The following is a 12567-nucleotide window of genomic DNA, read 5'->3' as shown; positions in this document are numbered from 1 at the left end:
GTGGCCTCTCCTGAGTTACAGAGAGGGGAGGGAAGCACTGAGGAAAGAGTGTGTGTGTGTGTGTGTGTGTTTGTGTGTGTGTGTGTGTGTGTGTGTCCCATGTCAGAGTGCCACCGACCCATGGGGTGAGGAACTGAAGCGAGCCAGCAGATAGCAAACAGGAGAAGAGAGCAGAAGGCAGGAAGGATGGAGAAAGAACCGCAGAGTTTGAACCCTGTGAGAAGGGAGGGAGCCATCAGGGCTACGTGTCTTGCTCAGGGACACATCAACGTGGCACATGGAGCAGCCAGGATTCAAACTACCAACCTCACAGCTCCCAGCGCATCACCCCATCACCAACAGAGGCAGACTGAAGAACATACTGCATGGGGAGTGGGGGGTTGACAAAATCATGAGTGTAATAAAATGAATGTATGCGTTTCTTCTTTATTTAAACTTTGCCTGTTTTGTGATCGTTCACTGTGCTTTTGATGTGGCCTGGCTTTGCAATATTCAATATTTATCCAGTCCTTGGAACACATTGTTTAGTCTTTTCTCACTGGTGTGGGTTTCAAAAGCACACATGCTGACTAGTTTACCTCTAAGAAAACATGTCAAAAGGTGGTTGGTGGGGGTGTATGGGTGTAAGAGCGCATCCATCTCTGTATTTCAGCGCTGCCCGGGCAGGGTGGTGATTTGGAGCCGGCAGCAGCACAAGCAGGAATGTCTGATGGGGGAAGTTGGTTTGCCACGTCTGGGGCTGATATGTCTGTCCAGCTCCCATTCTTATCCTGGTTCTCAGACACCTCTGCCAGCACTCTCACAGTCCATTGCACTTTGCCCGTCACAACTTATACGTGCTATCTTTGATTAGTGGCCCGTTTGTTAGCAACGCGTCGATTGAGAAGTGGAAAAAGGATGACGGGTTCGATTTGAGAAGCTCGATCGCTCCTTCTTGTAACATTCAGTGAACAGTAGAAGAGGCCCAAGAGTCTGCGTGCTACATGTGCGTGCTACATGTGTGTGAAACATGTGAGGGCTAAGGTCGCATTGCTACATCTGAAAGAAGCCCAACCAGCTGTGTAGAGATCCTAAGAATATTTTAAACCCTTTGTTTGTCAAAAAATACACAGGAACAATTAAAAAATGCCTTTCTGAGAGTTTGTTTTCCAAAATGGACGAGGATTTATTTAATACCTGGAACAATTTACACAAGCTCTCTGGTTAATTTAAGCACATTTGGATTTGAATCCTTTTTCTCTGCAATAAAAAAATTAAACAAATCCTGAAAAATGCAAACAAACTACTTTTATGTCCACTTAGGGGTTATTTTATTTTCTCGAGATAAACCAGACAGCTACTTACAATAGATTATTTTATTGGCATTGTGAAGCAAAGTGGGAAATCCCAGCAGCGCATGTCAACAAGAGCGTTTCCTTAATCTCCAACGCAAACCCCATGACGGCTCTGCTCACCTGTCCCAGCATGCACTGTGCTGAGAGAAGCTCCAACAATGCGCTACCTTTGTCTAACTATTGGGTTGCTTCTATAAATATTTTACAGAGACACTGTGTTACTATGGCTTTGAGCAAGTATCTACAAGAAGTACATTCAAATGAATAATCATGTAGACCTGTCGCTGTAGGGCATGCGGTGCTTCAACACGCCAGGGAGGGGAGGAAAGGTTTCCCAGGTATCGTCCCTGCTGCAGCGGCATCAGAGCTGTAGTGGCCGTGTGCGTGTGTGTGTTTGTGTGTGTGTGGTCAGCTCAGCTGCACATCCCCCTGCCTTCTGTCATGGCTTCCCTTCTTCCTCACTGTGAAATGGGTCATCTATCATGCGATTGGCTCTACTCCATCAAAGCTCACCGTGTGGCGCTTCTCCCCACGGAGAGGGACCCAAACTGTTCACTTGTGCAGCTCAGCCGGAATCAGCCCTCTCCCAGTTAGCACTCTCCCCTCAAGGCTGTACGAGTAGCTGCATGTGTGAATCTATAAGCCAGGTGCCTGCAGAGCAGAGATGGTCCACACATTCGAAACAAGTCAGCATGTAACCTCAGCCTTATCAGCGGAGTCATACAGCTGGTATGTAGTAATGCACATTCGTGATAACCCAAAAGTGCACAAACCTATTGGCCTCTGTGGGCCGGATAACAAGTTGGCGCCACAGCGGAGCCCCTCTCACGTGACTGGGGGAGTGATTGGGAGAGTCAGAAAGGGTCCGTCAAACATATGAACAGATAGATAACTCTCAGCTTGAGCGCCATCATTCACTCTTTATCAATCCCAGCAGCCTTCCCTACTGTTGCCCTCACTTGCCAACTCCCCCTCCTCCAACTGGGGCTGACCACGGCTCTGTCTGGAGACTGTTCTGCTCGGTTCCCTGCATCAGGGGGACGGAGAGGGGTTATCAACCTAAGACACTCCCTTTAATTCCCCTCCTCCAGTGGAAAGGCCTGGGAAGGGAGCGAGGCTGAAGAAAGTGGAGCTGCTGGCCTGACCGGCGGTCAGAAGTGATGGACAGGTCCTTTGAAAGTGATGTGTTCTGCACGTTCAATAGGTGACTCGAACAGTACGTCTTCAAAGCACATCCATTCAATGAGAGTTAACGTTTCTCAGGCTCGCTGTGATATATCATGAGATTATGGAGTTTCTAGACAAAATACTTTTATTGCACATAGCATAAAACAGATGGAAATTCCCTTTATGTTTCAAATGATGGCATATAGTATATAAGAGTTGAGAAAAGGACATGGAACAATGTGTCAGTGTTTTGGTGTCATTTCATTTTTTTGTTCACATTGCTTAAGACATAAGAGTCAGGCCAAAGCAATAGAGCAGTCTAAGAACGAGCACCTCTTCTGTTTCACACACACACAGATATATACAGTAACACACATATAAATACACACACACACACACGCACGCAGAGGTCACCCAGCTGTGAAAAGAAGCCAAAATACACTTAAGTAATCTGCTTGATCTAGCAATTTATTGACGATGAAAATTTCAAAGGAGTTGAAACTTGAGATGCATGCGTCTCCTAAACCGCGGCCAATGCAATTTCCATTGGCAGGCGGGGGTCGGTGGGGGTGGGGGGTATGTTTGTAATGGCCTGACTGGTGGATGGAGCTTTATTGGTTTCCATTCGCCTCGGCATAAAACTAATTCACTCTCGATGACAACCCACGGCGAAGGGGGCGAAAGGCGAGATGCATTCTTTTCACCCCCTCCGTTAAACTACCTACTTTATTAGCATAACCTTTCTGTGACAGAGCTATTCATTATCTGTCCTGCAATATACTTTCTTCCCTACTCTCTCTCTGACACACTGACCCATGCGCACTCACACACACACACACACACACACACACACACACACACACACACACACACACACACACACACACACACACACACACACACACACACACACACACACACACACACACACACACACACACACACACACGTCCTCGCTCCCCCTCACACACACACACACACTGACCAACCAACCCAAACATGTTACATTACCGGCTGGGAATCGAAAATGAAAAAGCAGCTTGGCCTCCGCCTGGGCGTCAGGGCTCCATTGCTCATGTGCACAGGCTTCTGCACAGTGCACAGTGCCCAGTGCACAGTGCACACACTGGGCTCAGAAGACCAAAAGAAGCTGTGGCACACTGCACAGGGGCTTCAAACAGGGCGGCTGCCTATGCGCACATCGATCTGGTCGGCCAGCGTATTATCTAATGAACAGAGAGGGGAATGAGCATGAAGATGCTTGTCGTGGATGAGTCCTCGGCTCGTCCCTTCTGGATCAATAAGTCATTGATCAAAGCTAAACATGGGTTACTTGCCTCCAACTCTTTGAGTCTTATTGAATAAAGTCACCCTTTATCTCCACCAGGGTCGCTGTGAAGGCCAGGAATGTGACCCTCCTCCGTCCTCCCAGGGTTAGGCACCAGCAGCTTTACTAGCAGTCCTGCCTCCAGCAGCTCTGCGGGTCTATCGAGTTTCCTCAAATTTGGGTCAGCGAGGCCCTCCTGGTTCCACTTAGAGCCTTGTTTCATTATTTCAGATTTATCACTGCCATGTTTGCCAGTTGCCATGTTTCCCCAACCATACGTCCCCATGTGTAATTCATAGCATCTAATAATGCACAAACCAAGACATTTTAAGGGACTGTAAGTTGGAGTGGTTCCCAGGCTGGAGGGATTAGCGGCTCTCCGGGGGCCGCTGGGTGAAGTGTTGCCCAAAGGAGAGCAAAGCCAGTCCCAGTGAAGTGAACATTACTGGATATTTACCGAGTCATTGCGTGGCCTAAGGGTCCGCCCTGACAACCCCCCCCCCCACCCACCCCATTACTCCCTCCCAACAGCAACGTAGCATTGGGGATGATTTCAAAATCTTTTCAAAAATCATTCATGATAGCGTTTAACTTACTGAAGTGGAAAATCATCTCTGGATCGTTATTTCATCTGCTGCTGATTCGCAAACAATGACAGAAATGTGAAGAAGAGAAAATTAGATCAATTCAAAACTACTCGGGACTCAGATAAATATCGAAAAAGAAGACAAGCTTTTTCACCACAACTAGGAGGCCTCCGGGGGCCATTTGACTGTTGTGTTCTTGTGCCGGAAACTCTCTGGCGAGGGTGTGGGGACAGGAACCCCGGAACCAGGATGGAGCAAGAAGGGCAAGAAAGCGGGGGACGCACCCCCCATTTCCATAATAGAATTACGGGGGGGACAAAGCAAGCATTAGAGCGCCCACGGTGGCATTTGGAGAGGATCCATCGCTCTTCCCTCGGCAGGCCGGCCCCATCGCCGCTTGAAGAAAGAGGAAAATCTCCCCTTTGTCCCTCCCTTCGGCGAGCCTCGCCAGAGAGCAGCAAGGGGCTCAACGGACACACAGAGTGTGTGTGTGTATGTGTGTGTGTGTGATGTCCCCCACTGCGTGTGCCGGCTCACAGCCTCGCCGGTGCCTCAGCGTTCAGCGGGGGAGCTCAAGCTGCCCATCAGAAGGGATTACATCTACATAACTGTCAGCGGGCCGGGCACCTCGCTCCTGTCGTCCTGCCCCCCCCCCCCCCCCCCACTCCGTCCCCTCGTCACTCGAAGCGCTCTTTCTCCTCCCCGTCTGGGACACTTGTGTCCGGGCTGATGTAACGCACTCCCAGTGTGCCAGCAGGTCAACTATCACTCAAAGAGCGAGCGGTTGAACCTCCACACATCCACGGGGATTTATGCCGGTGTTTCTGAGAAGACGGTTCCCCCCCCCCCGGGGGCTGTGAGGGACGGCTGCTGCACACCGATTCAACAGATTGGGCCACAGGCAGCAGTGCTGCTGTGTCAGATCGTCTCGGTGATAGAGGGAACATGGCGCCGCCACGCACAAACACTGAGCTTTTATGAAATGGACCCGCCGCTGGCTCGCTCTGTCACAGACACACACACGCACACACACACACACACGCACACACACACACACACACACACACACACGCACACACACACACACACACACACACGCACACACACACACACACACACGCACACATGGTTAAATGCAGTTTTTCTTTGCCATAACAAGTTGTTTATGCACAGTAGATAACAAGTTTGAATGGGATTATGAAGTAGTTCATCATTTTTCAAAGTTATTTGAACATATAACAGCATTCATCCGGCACTTGGTGCAGGAGATCTTAAGCCCCCAAACCTTAGATTTGGAGTTGGTGGATACCGACACACACACACCTATTCTCCAGCCCTGTGGCGCCACCTAGTGTTGTAGAGCTGTAGGTCCAATACCTGCGCCTGTGACTAGTGACCATTAGAGGACAAACTCATTTAAATGTGTCCTGTTGACCCAACGTCTACTGGCTTATATTTCACGTGTTTTTGTTTTTTTAGCTGTGTCTGACTGATTTATGTATTTCACATACGCCACGTTTCTTTCTTAAGAATCATCCTTTCATTTGATTTGCTTTATTTGTGTTGACTTCGCAAATTGTAAAGCGTGAATATTGTATCTGTTTTGGGGTTAATATTATAACATCTGCCTCTTGGGACTGGAGATGAAAAATGGCCTTTAAGCTAGCTGGCGCATTTACAGAAACATGTTTTATTTATGTTTTATTTATCTGTTCCGTATCAAATAAACCAATAAAATAAATACAGGGTAGTAAGTACAGTATACTGTGTGTTAGTGTTGATACTGGATTGGCCAATTACTACTTATTTGAACTCAAACAGTGAAATAATGGATTGAAAATGTTTAATTTGATAAACATTATCCAGAAATTATTTGTTTCTGTAGATTAACTTTTAGATTTTGACTGATATTGGGACACTTTCATCCAGTGTTTCAATAAACGCAGCTGTAAACAACCCCGCTCACTGGGCCAAACTGCCTCGTTGGACACTAGTCACTCGTAAGAAATATTCTCTATCAACAAGGATGTCCTTTTGAAAGCCCCTGTGGAACAGACTGATCCTGGACCCGCTTGTCTCTTATACAGCACATGCCTCCCGTCCTGGTCGGTGTCCGGTTGGTACCCAGCAGGACGGCCTCTGAGCGCTCAAAGGAAGGAGGCCGGGCGGCGCGCGTGTCCCCGGGTACGCAGGCACATACGAGGCTTCAGGTAACGATGGACGTCTACACAATACAGCAAAACAGGAAATGGGGCAGCGCAGGTATCCTTTACATCCTCCACTGGCTCCCAAAGGTCTTGTTTCCTTCACGACCCCCCCCCCCCCCCCCCGGCCTTCCCCCTCTCTATTCTCCCAGAGGACAGTGGCCCGTGGGCGGGAAGCGAGGACTTTTATTCAAGGCATTGATATCATCAGATAAACTTCCTGCTCCTATAGGTCCCAAACATGCCTCGGAGCTATAGGTCTGTCAGTGTCTTCACAAGTCTTGACCCAAGAGGGAATCCCTCGCCTCATTCTCCCTGACATTCAGTAGTGTACAGTCATGTGTAATCCTGAGCCGGGGCTACAGACAGAGGCAACCCCCCCCCCCCCAGTTGTGACTCAATGCACCCATTGATTCCCTTATGATTCTGTAAATAACACACAACATGCCAAGAAAGCCACATAAAGAGCTGTTTTTGAGAGATAGCAGTCGCTCTTTAAAAGATTATCCTCATTACCAGAGCTTGATAACAGTTTGTCATCATGTGGTAATGTTCCCTTCATCCGCCCCCCCCCCCCCCACCACCATATGCTCCCCGTAACTCGCTCCTCCAACCCGCATTACCCTTTAGCGTATGACGGTCTTGAATGGGAGCAGTGTGGTGTTGTGGCGAGTTACGCCATGGTCTGCAGAACACTGTGACATTCATCTAAATGGGATCAGATAAAGCCGGGGGCCTGAATAGCTTCAACATAAACATCACCTGGAGCCCCCGACTGGGGCCCCTCAGCGTGCAAGGCCCAGCCAACCCCAGGCTGCAGGCATAAGCAAACCAATAGCAGAAGCTAAAAGGAGGGAGTGGGGAGTCATTTTCTACCCAATCAGAGGAGTGCGCGGATGTGGATATCAGCCAAGATCAGGCCTGTGGGTTCCTTCCACGCCAGGCGCCCCTGCGAGGTGCGGGCGAGGCGAGGTGATGTGGGGGTGAGAGGGATAGTGTGAGATTTACAAATTCCAACACGTGTTTAACCGGTTCCCTGTGGGGCCGACTGGGAGGGAGGGAGGCGGGAGCTGTGAGACATTTCAGTGAGACAAGGTGAGAAAAGTGAAAACAGGATGCAGGCCAACACAGAGGAGAGGTCACGCTATCAATGCAGGTCAAAAGGACAAAAATCGGTCCTCTTCCATTTGGGGTCCCCTAATGAACGCTTCGAGGCGTGCTTACAGAGGAATGAACACAACGTGGCGTGAAGCAGGCGTGGACCTGCCCGTCCCTCAGCGCCCAAGGAGAACGCACCTGTGGGAACCGCCTGACCTGCTGCACTCCTCTGCCTCCCCCACACAGACACACTGTGCAGTGTGCGGCTCGCCTGGTTGGATGGCTGCTTGAAACAGACGATTGAGGCTGCGTATATGATTGATTGGGAGCTTCTGGCTGCGTGGAGCGCGAAGACAGGTGAAGGCCAGTGATCTCCAGTTGTTAAATGAACACAAGTGCACCTCACAGCCCGGATCCTAACACACTTAATCTTGGGGTTTTGCACACTACATTGAGTCTTTAGTACAAGACTGGGGGGACCCGGGGGAGGGGGAGTTGAGAGGTGAAAGCCAACCAGCAGATTAAAACAAGGCATCAAAGGAATCAGATGCGCTGGCATGGTGTTAAGATGGAGAGAACAGAATGGTAAAGTCTACATAAGGTGGAGAAAGGCAGGAGGGGGGGGGGGGGTTGTTAGGAGAAACATTCAGCTCCCTGGGGGGTGGCCTATAGTACCAGCAGTGGGACAGAAGAGAAATCCCAGCGAGGCAGGGCATACTGATGACGCCTCTCAGGCAGTCATTCATTAGGCCATTAAAAGGAACACCACCAAGTCATTTGTGTGGCCTTCTGTTTCAGCCTGCCTTTCTTCTCCCTGTGCTCTGCTATTCTGTGGAAGAGCGAGAGAGAGGCAGCAGAACACTCCCCAGTGAATAAATCCAAAGCCGCGTATAGAGGCGAACCCTGGCCAGCGAGCTGAAGCCAGCTGCTGGCCCTCCTTCTGAGCGCCGCGCAAGTAATTAATGGTGGAAGCGACTCATGCAGGAAATAATTCTCCCCCGAAGACAGCTTGATGAATGAAGGAACATTCAAATCCAATCTACCTGGCTTTAAAATAAAGGGGGGGCGTTGCAAGGAGTACTTTATTTTAACGGCTCCTGTTCTCTAGAGGCTGCCATTACACGTGTTCCAGCCACAGCCAGCTTGTCTCAGGGGGGGGGGGGGAGAGAGCGCCCCCCTGTGTCAACATCCACACACAGAAAACAGCTGAGAATGCTAATTAAAGTCCATAATATTGATTTTATTGCCATCCATATATACATATATCTTTTTGGTGAGTTTGTAATAGTTATAGTTGACAGCACTGGTACCACCGCACAGACAATGAACACACGTACACACCACAGTAGTAGTAGAACCACATTCCAACAGGACATGACAGCGTCTCCACAAGGAGATTGCAGGAAGATACACAGCATCAGGTGGCCCACAGATGATCATCTACAGGGGCGTGTGATTCTGCATGCTGGCTAGTGCACGTGAGAACAGATCTACCGCAACAACGGGGTGTCCCCTAAAATGGGCCAGGGTTGCTGTAGCGATTCCGCCTGGGGGTGGAGGACACATGAGCGGTCTAGAAGGATGGGGCTATTGTCTCTACACACGTTACAAGGCGACGGAACACACACTCTTTAGTGCATACGGCTGATCAGTGAATATTTACCATGGGAATACGGGTTCGAAGGCATAGGTGAGGATACGTGGAGGCGAGTCTGAACTGAGTGGCAAACTGGGTGTGATTTGAGCCTCAGGGGGATGTCTGTGTGTACATGATCCATCGGAGGTGGGATTAAAACGAGTTACAACACATTCTGACAGCTCTTCTTACAATATACCTGCCAGAGACGCAGCTCATTACAGAAACATCAAAGACCACGCAGAGGAAACCATCCCATAAAAGTAAGAAATGAAACATTCCATTTGGATTATTGGAATGGATCAACTGGCATTTATTTAACTTTAACCACACACACCGTGGTACCACAGGTGGAGATTAGGTCCGATTCGTGTATTTGATATTACTATTAAGAGACCAATAAGCGCAGCGTGGTACGACTTCACAGCCAGGCTTTGGTCAGTCAATTACCCAGAACCACCTGCCGCAAACATAATGGACCCTCTGTTGTGTGCTTGCCTAAAAACTAATGTGTTTTTGGTTAAATCAACGGTGCTAAAGATTTTGGAATTCACTCATTAGGGAGGTAACAGAAGTGGGGGGGGGGGTTCTTTTTGGGCAATGCCTTTTCAAAATGAGAGAGGGAACTTATTATTTTTTGGGGTGAATTATTTATACCACAGATATTTATACAGGCACACAAAATAAAGCTTAACAAGCAAATAAAAAGAGTTAAATTCATTATGCAACATAAAACCTGATGTGCATTACTTCACTTGTTTGGAGGAATCAGGACAGAAGTGTGTTTCTTTTGGGGCTGTTACATGCATACACATGAACACAAAATCACCATCACCAACATTAAGAAGATGTCGTTAAGTCCCAGGCGGACTCAGTGACGGACTGACAGCCTCCCACGGAGGGACCTCCTCGTCGTGGCGACACAAAGTGAACTTACAAAGGTCACGCGATTGATTTTAGAATGAAGGAATGGCCAGCTGACTTCTACGTCCCTCCGAGGTCACTCGGCGCTGTGCGGGCCCTGCTCGGCCTCCTCCTCGCCTTGGGCAGCCTCCGGCACGCCCGCCTCCGCCTGGAACAGCTCCTCCATCAGCTGCTCCCCGGCGCTGCCGGCGCGCGATGCCCACAGAGCGGCGCCCTCACGCAGGCCCAGCGAGCGCAGCATGCGGGCGTACTCCAGGAACGCCGACTTGATGAGTTTATGTGCAGCACACGCAGGTCAAGGACAACTGACAACATGTCGTGGTCATAGGACATAGAATAAAACAATGTGAGTGGATAAAAGGTGAAATGTGTGACATCATTCGAGTGTAGCAGTTATCATTCACACCCAATCACACACTGATGACAGGAACTACCATACACAGTGCCCCCTGCCCATCAGTAACTAACATTCACACACTGTAGTCACAGCTAGAGGAGCAATGCTGGGGTTAAGTGTATTGCCCAAGGATACATCAACATGCGGGTTAGCCGGGCCTGGGATCAGACCCCCAACCCTCTGATTGGAGGACGACCTGCTCCCCACTCACCCAGAGGTGCAAGCTAAAAGCTTTAAAGGCAACCTTTAATAATCTATATATGGTGAGGTTCAACAGATCTTAGACACTCAACATCGCTCTAATGCTGCTTTGACATGAGCACGTCTTAACCACCTTCATGAAGGGCGGATTCACTGCAGGACTGCAGCAATAATCATATTAGCTGCATGTATTGAGCCTCTTATCACACATGTCGGCAAAACTGAGATACGCAATCTTTTGTGACTGAGGCTTTGCATCCAAGTTTGTGTTTTGCAATTGCTCTTACCCTCATGTTTTAAAAATAAAAGTACAAAAGCACTTTCAATGCTCATTAAATTGAAAAAAGGATTTAACTTTAGAAAGATGCCAGGGTTGACCTCGGATTAGCTGGCGATGAAAACACATTTTCCTCATCCATTTCATGACATACTCAGTCAGCATCGGCATGGTCAGGACTGATTTAAAAACACATGTGGAGCCATTTCCAACCCGTCAGCGGCACAGAAACGTAGACTAGACAACGTCTAGGTTCTAAAAGTCCTCTGGTGAGTCTGCGGGCCAGCTGAGCTCTGTGATCAAAGTGGGACAGGACGAGCCACTTCAAGCTCTCTGCTTTTCGAGGGCACGTCTGTGGTGGAGACGGACAGAGGCACCAGGGGAGCCAACTCCGGCTGTAAATGGCTCCTTAGAGTGCAGTAATGGGTTTTCAAAAAGGATATTGGATGAGTCGTTGGCCTCCATCACCCCGTGCTGCAGACAGGCTTCGATGAAGAGGGCGGCGCGATCAAAGTGCCTCATGCTGCCCAGCAGAGAGAAGGAGGAAGAGAAGACACATCAACACCGTCGCCCTGCTGCCCGCTCGACTTCTGCGAGCTTTTACAGCCCGAGGCGTTCAAAGACACAAGAGGTCAAGGAGGAGGACAAGTAGATCATCTGGTAATGGAGAAACGAGGGGAACGCGTAGCACACACTGTGCCAACACTAGGGCCCTTTATGAAGGGAATAAAAAAAGTCCTCTCTTTTGCGCAGCAAATACATTTCATCAAATTGAATTCAGTCCACAGGGAGAATAAAGGCCGTCAGAGGTGGCCCTTCTCTTTTTTTAAAAATTCAATACCAAAGTCATGAATATATTGTAACGCTCGCCCGCAGCATGCTCCGGAACGCCTCTATCTTACTTGCACAGCATCTCTCCCACTTTGTAAAAGCAGCCCAGGGACAGCAGCACCAGAATAGCTTTGGACTTCTGGTTGACCTGCGAGGAGCACAGGTGCTCCGCCCAGCGCTTCAGCACATCCGAGCTCTCTGCTGGGCTCAGACGCACCTGGAAACACACACGCAGCCGTCAGACTCCGGCCTCCGGCCTCCTTAATGAAAAATGGTGCGTGCAGCACCAACTCAATGCCCACACGGCTCCGCACTATCCAGGCATGACACAGTATCAGATGTCTGCTGCTGACGGACGGCGTCACGCTGAGTTACCTTGGCCAGCCAGGCGGCGCGGTTCCACTCCCCGTAGGTCTGCAAGTAGCGGCAAGCATCCGCCGCCTTGTCAATCAAACACAGCAGCTGCACTCCCTCTGACACACAGACAAACGGGGAGAATTGGTCCATGAATGTGAGATGGAGAAATGACAGCTCCGTCACTACGGAAAGAGAATCACTCTGCAGAAATTAGGCCTGCACTGCCC

General features: G+C 49.4%; 1 protein-coding gene across 1 annotated transcript in view; it reads right to left on the bottom strand.

Annotated features, from left to right (window-relative positions):
• Positions 1-8936: 8936 nt before the first annotated feature.
• Positions 8937-12567, bottom strand: part of wdr11 (WD repeat domain 11) — a 33957-nt gene continuing 30326 nt past the window's right edge. The window contains exons 26-29 of the mRNA XM_037465595.2: positions 12359-12456; positions 12055-12200; positions 11596-11675; positions 8937-10556 (exon numbers count right to left, since the gene is read on the bottom strand). Of these exons, the coding sequence (XP_037321492.2) occupies positions 10354-10556; positions 11596-11675; positions 12055-12200; positions 12359-12456 (527 nt within the window). The 3' untranslated portion in view covers positions 8937-10353. The remainder of the gene's footprint in view (positions 10557-11595; positions 11676-12054; positions 12201-12358; positions 12457-12567) is intronic.

The sequence above is a fragment of the Pungitius pungitius genome, chromosome 13 (genome assembly GCF_949316345.1).
Source record: "Pungitius pungitius chromosome 13, fPunPun2.1, whole genome shotgun sequence".
NCBI lineage: Eukaryota > Metazoa > Chordata > Actinopteri > Perciformes > Gasterosteidae > Pungitius > Pungitius pungitius.
The sequence above is the reverse complement of the archived record's forward strand: the minus strand, read 5'-3'. Positions and strand labels throughout refer to the sequence as shown.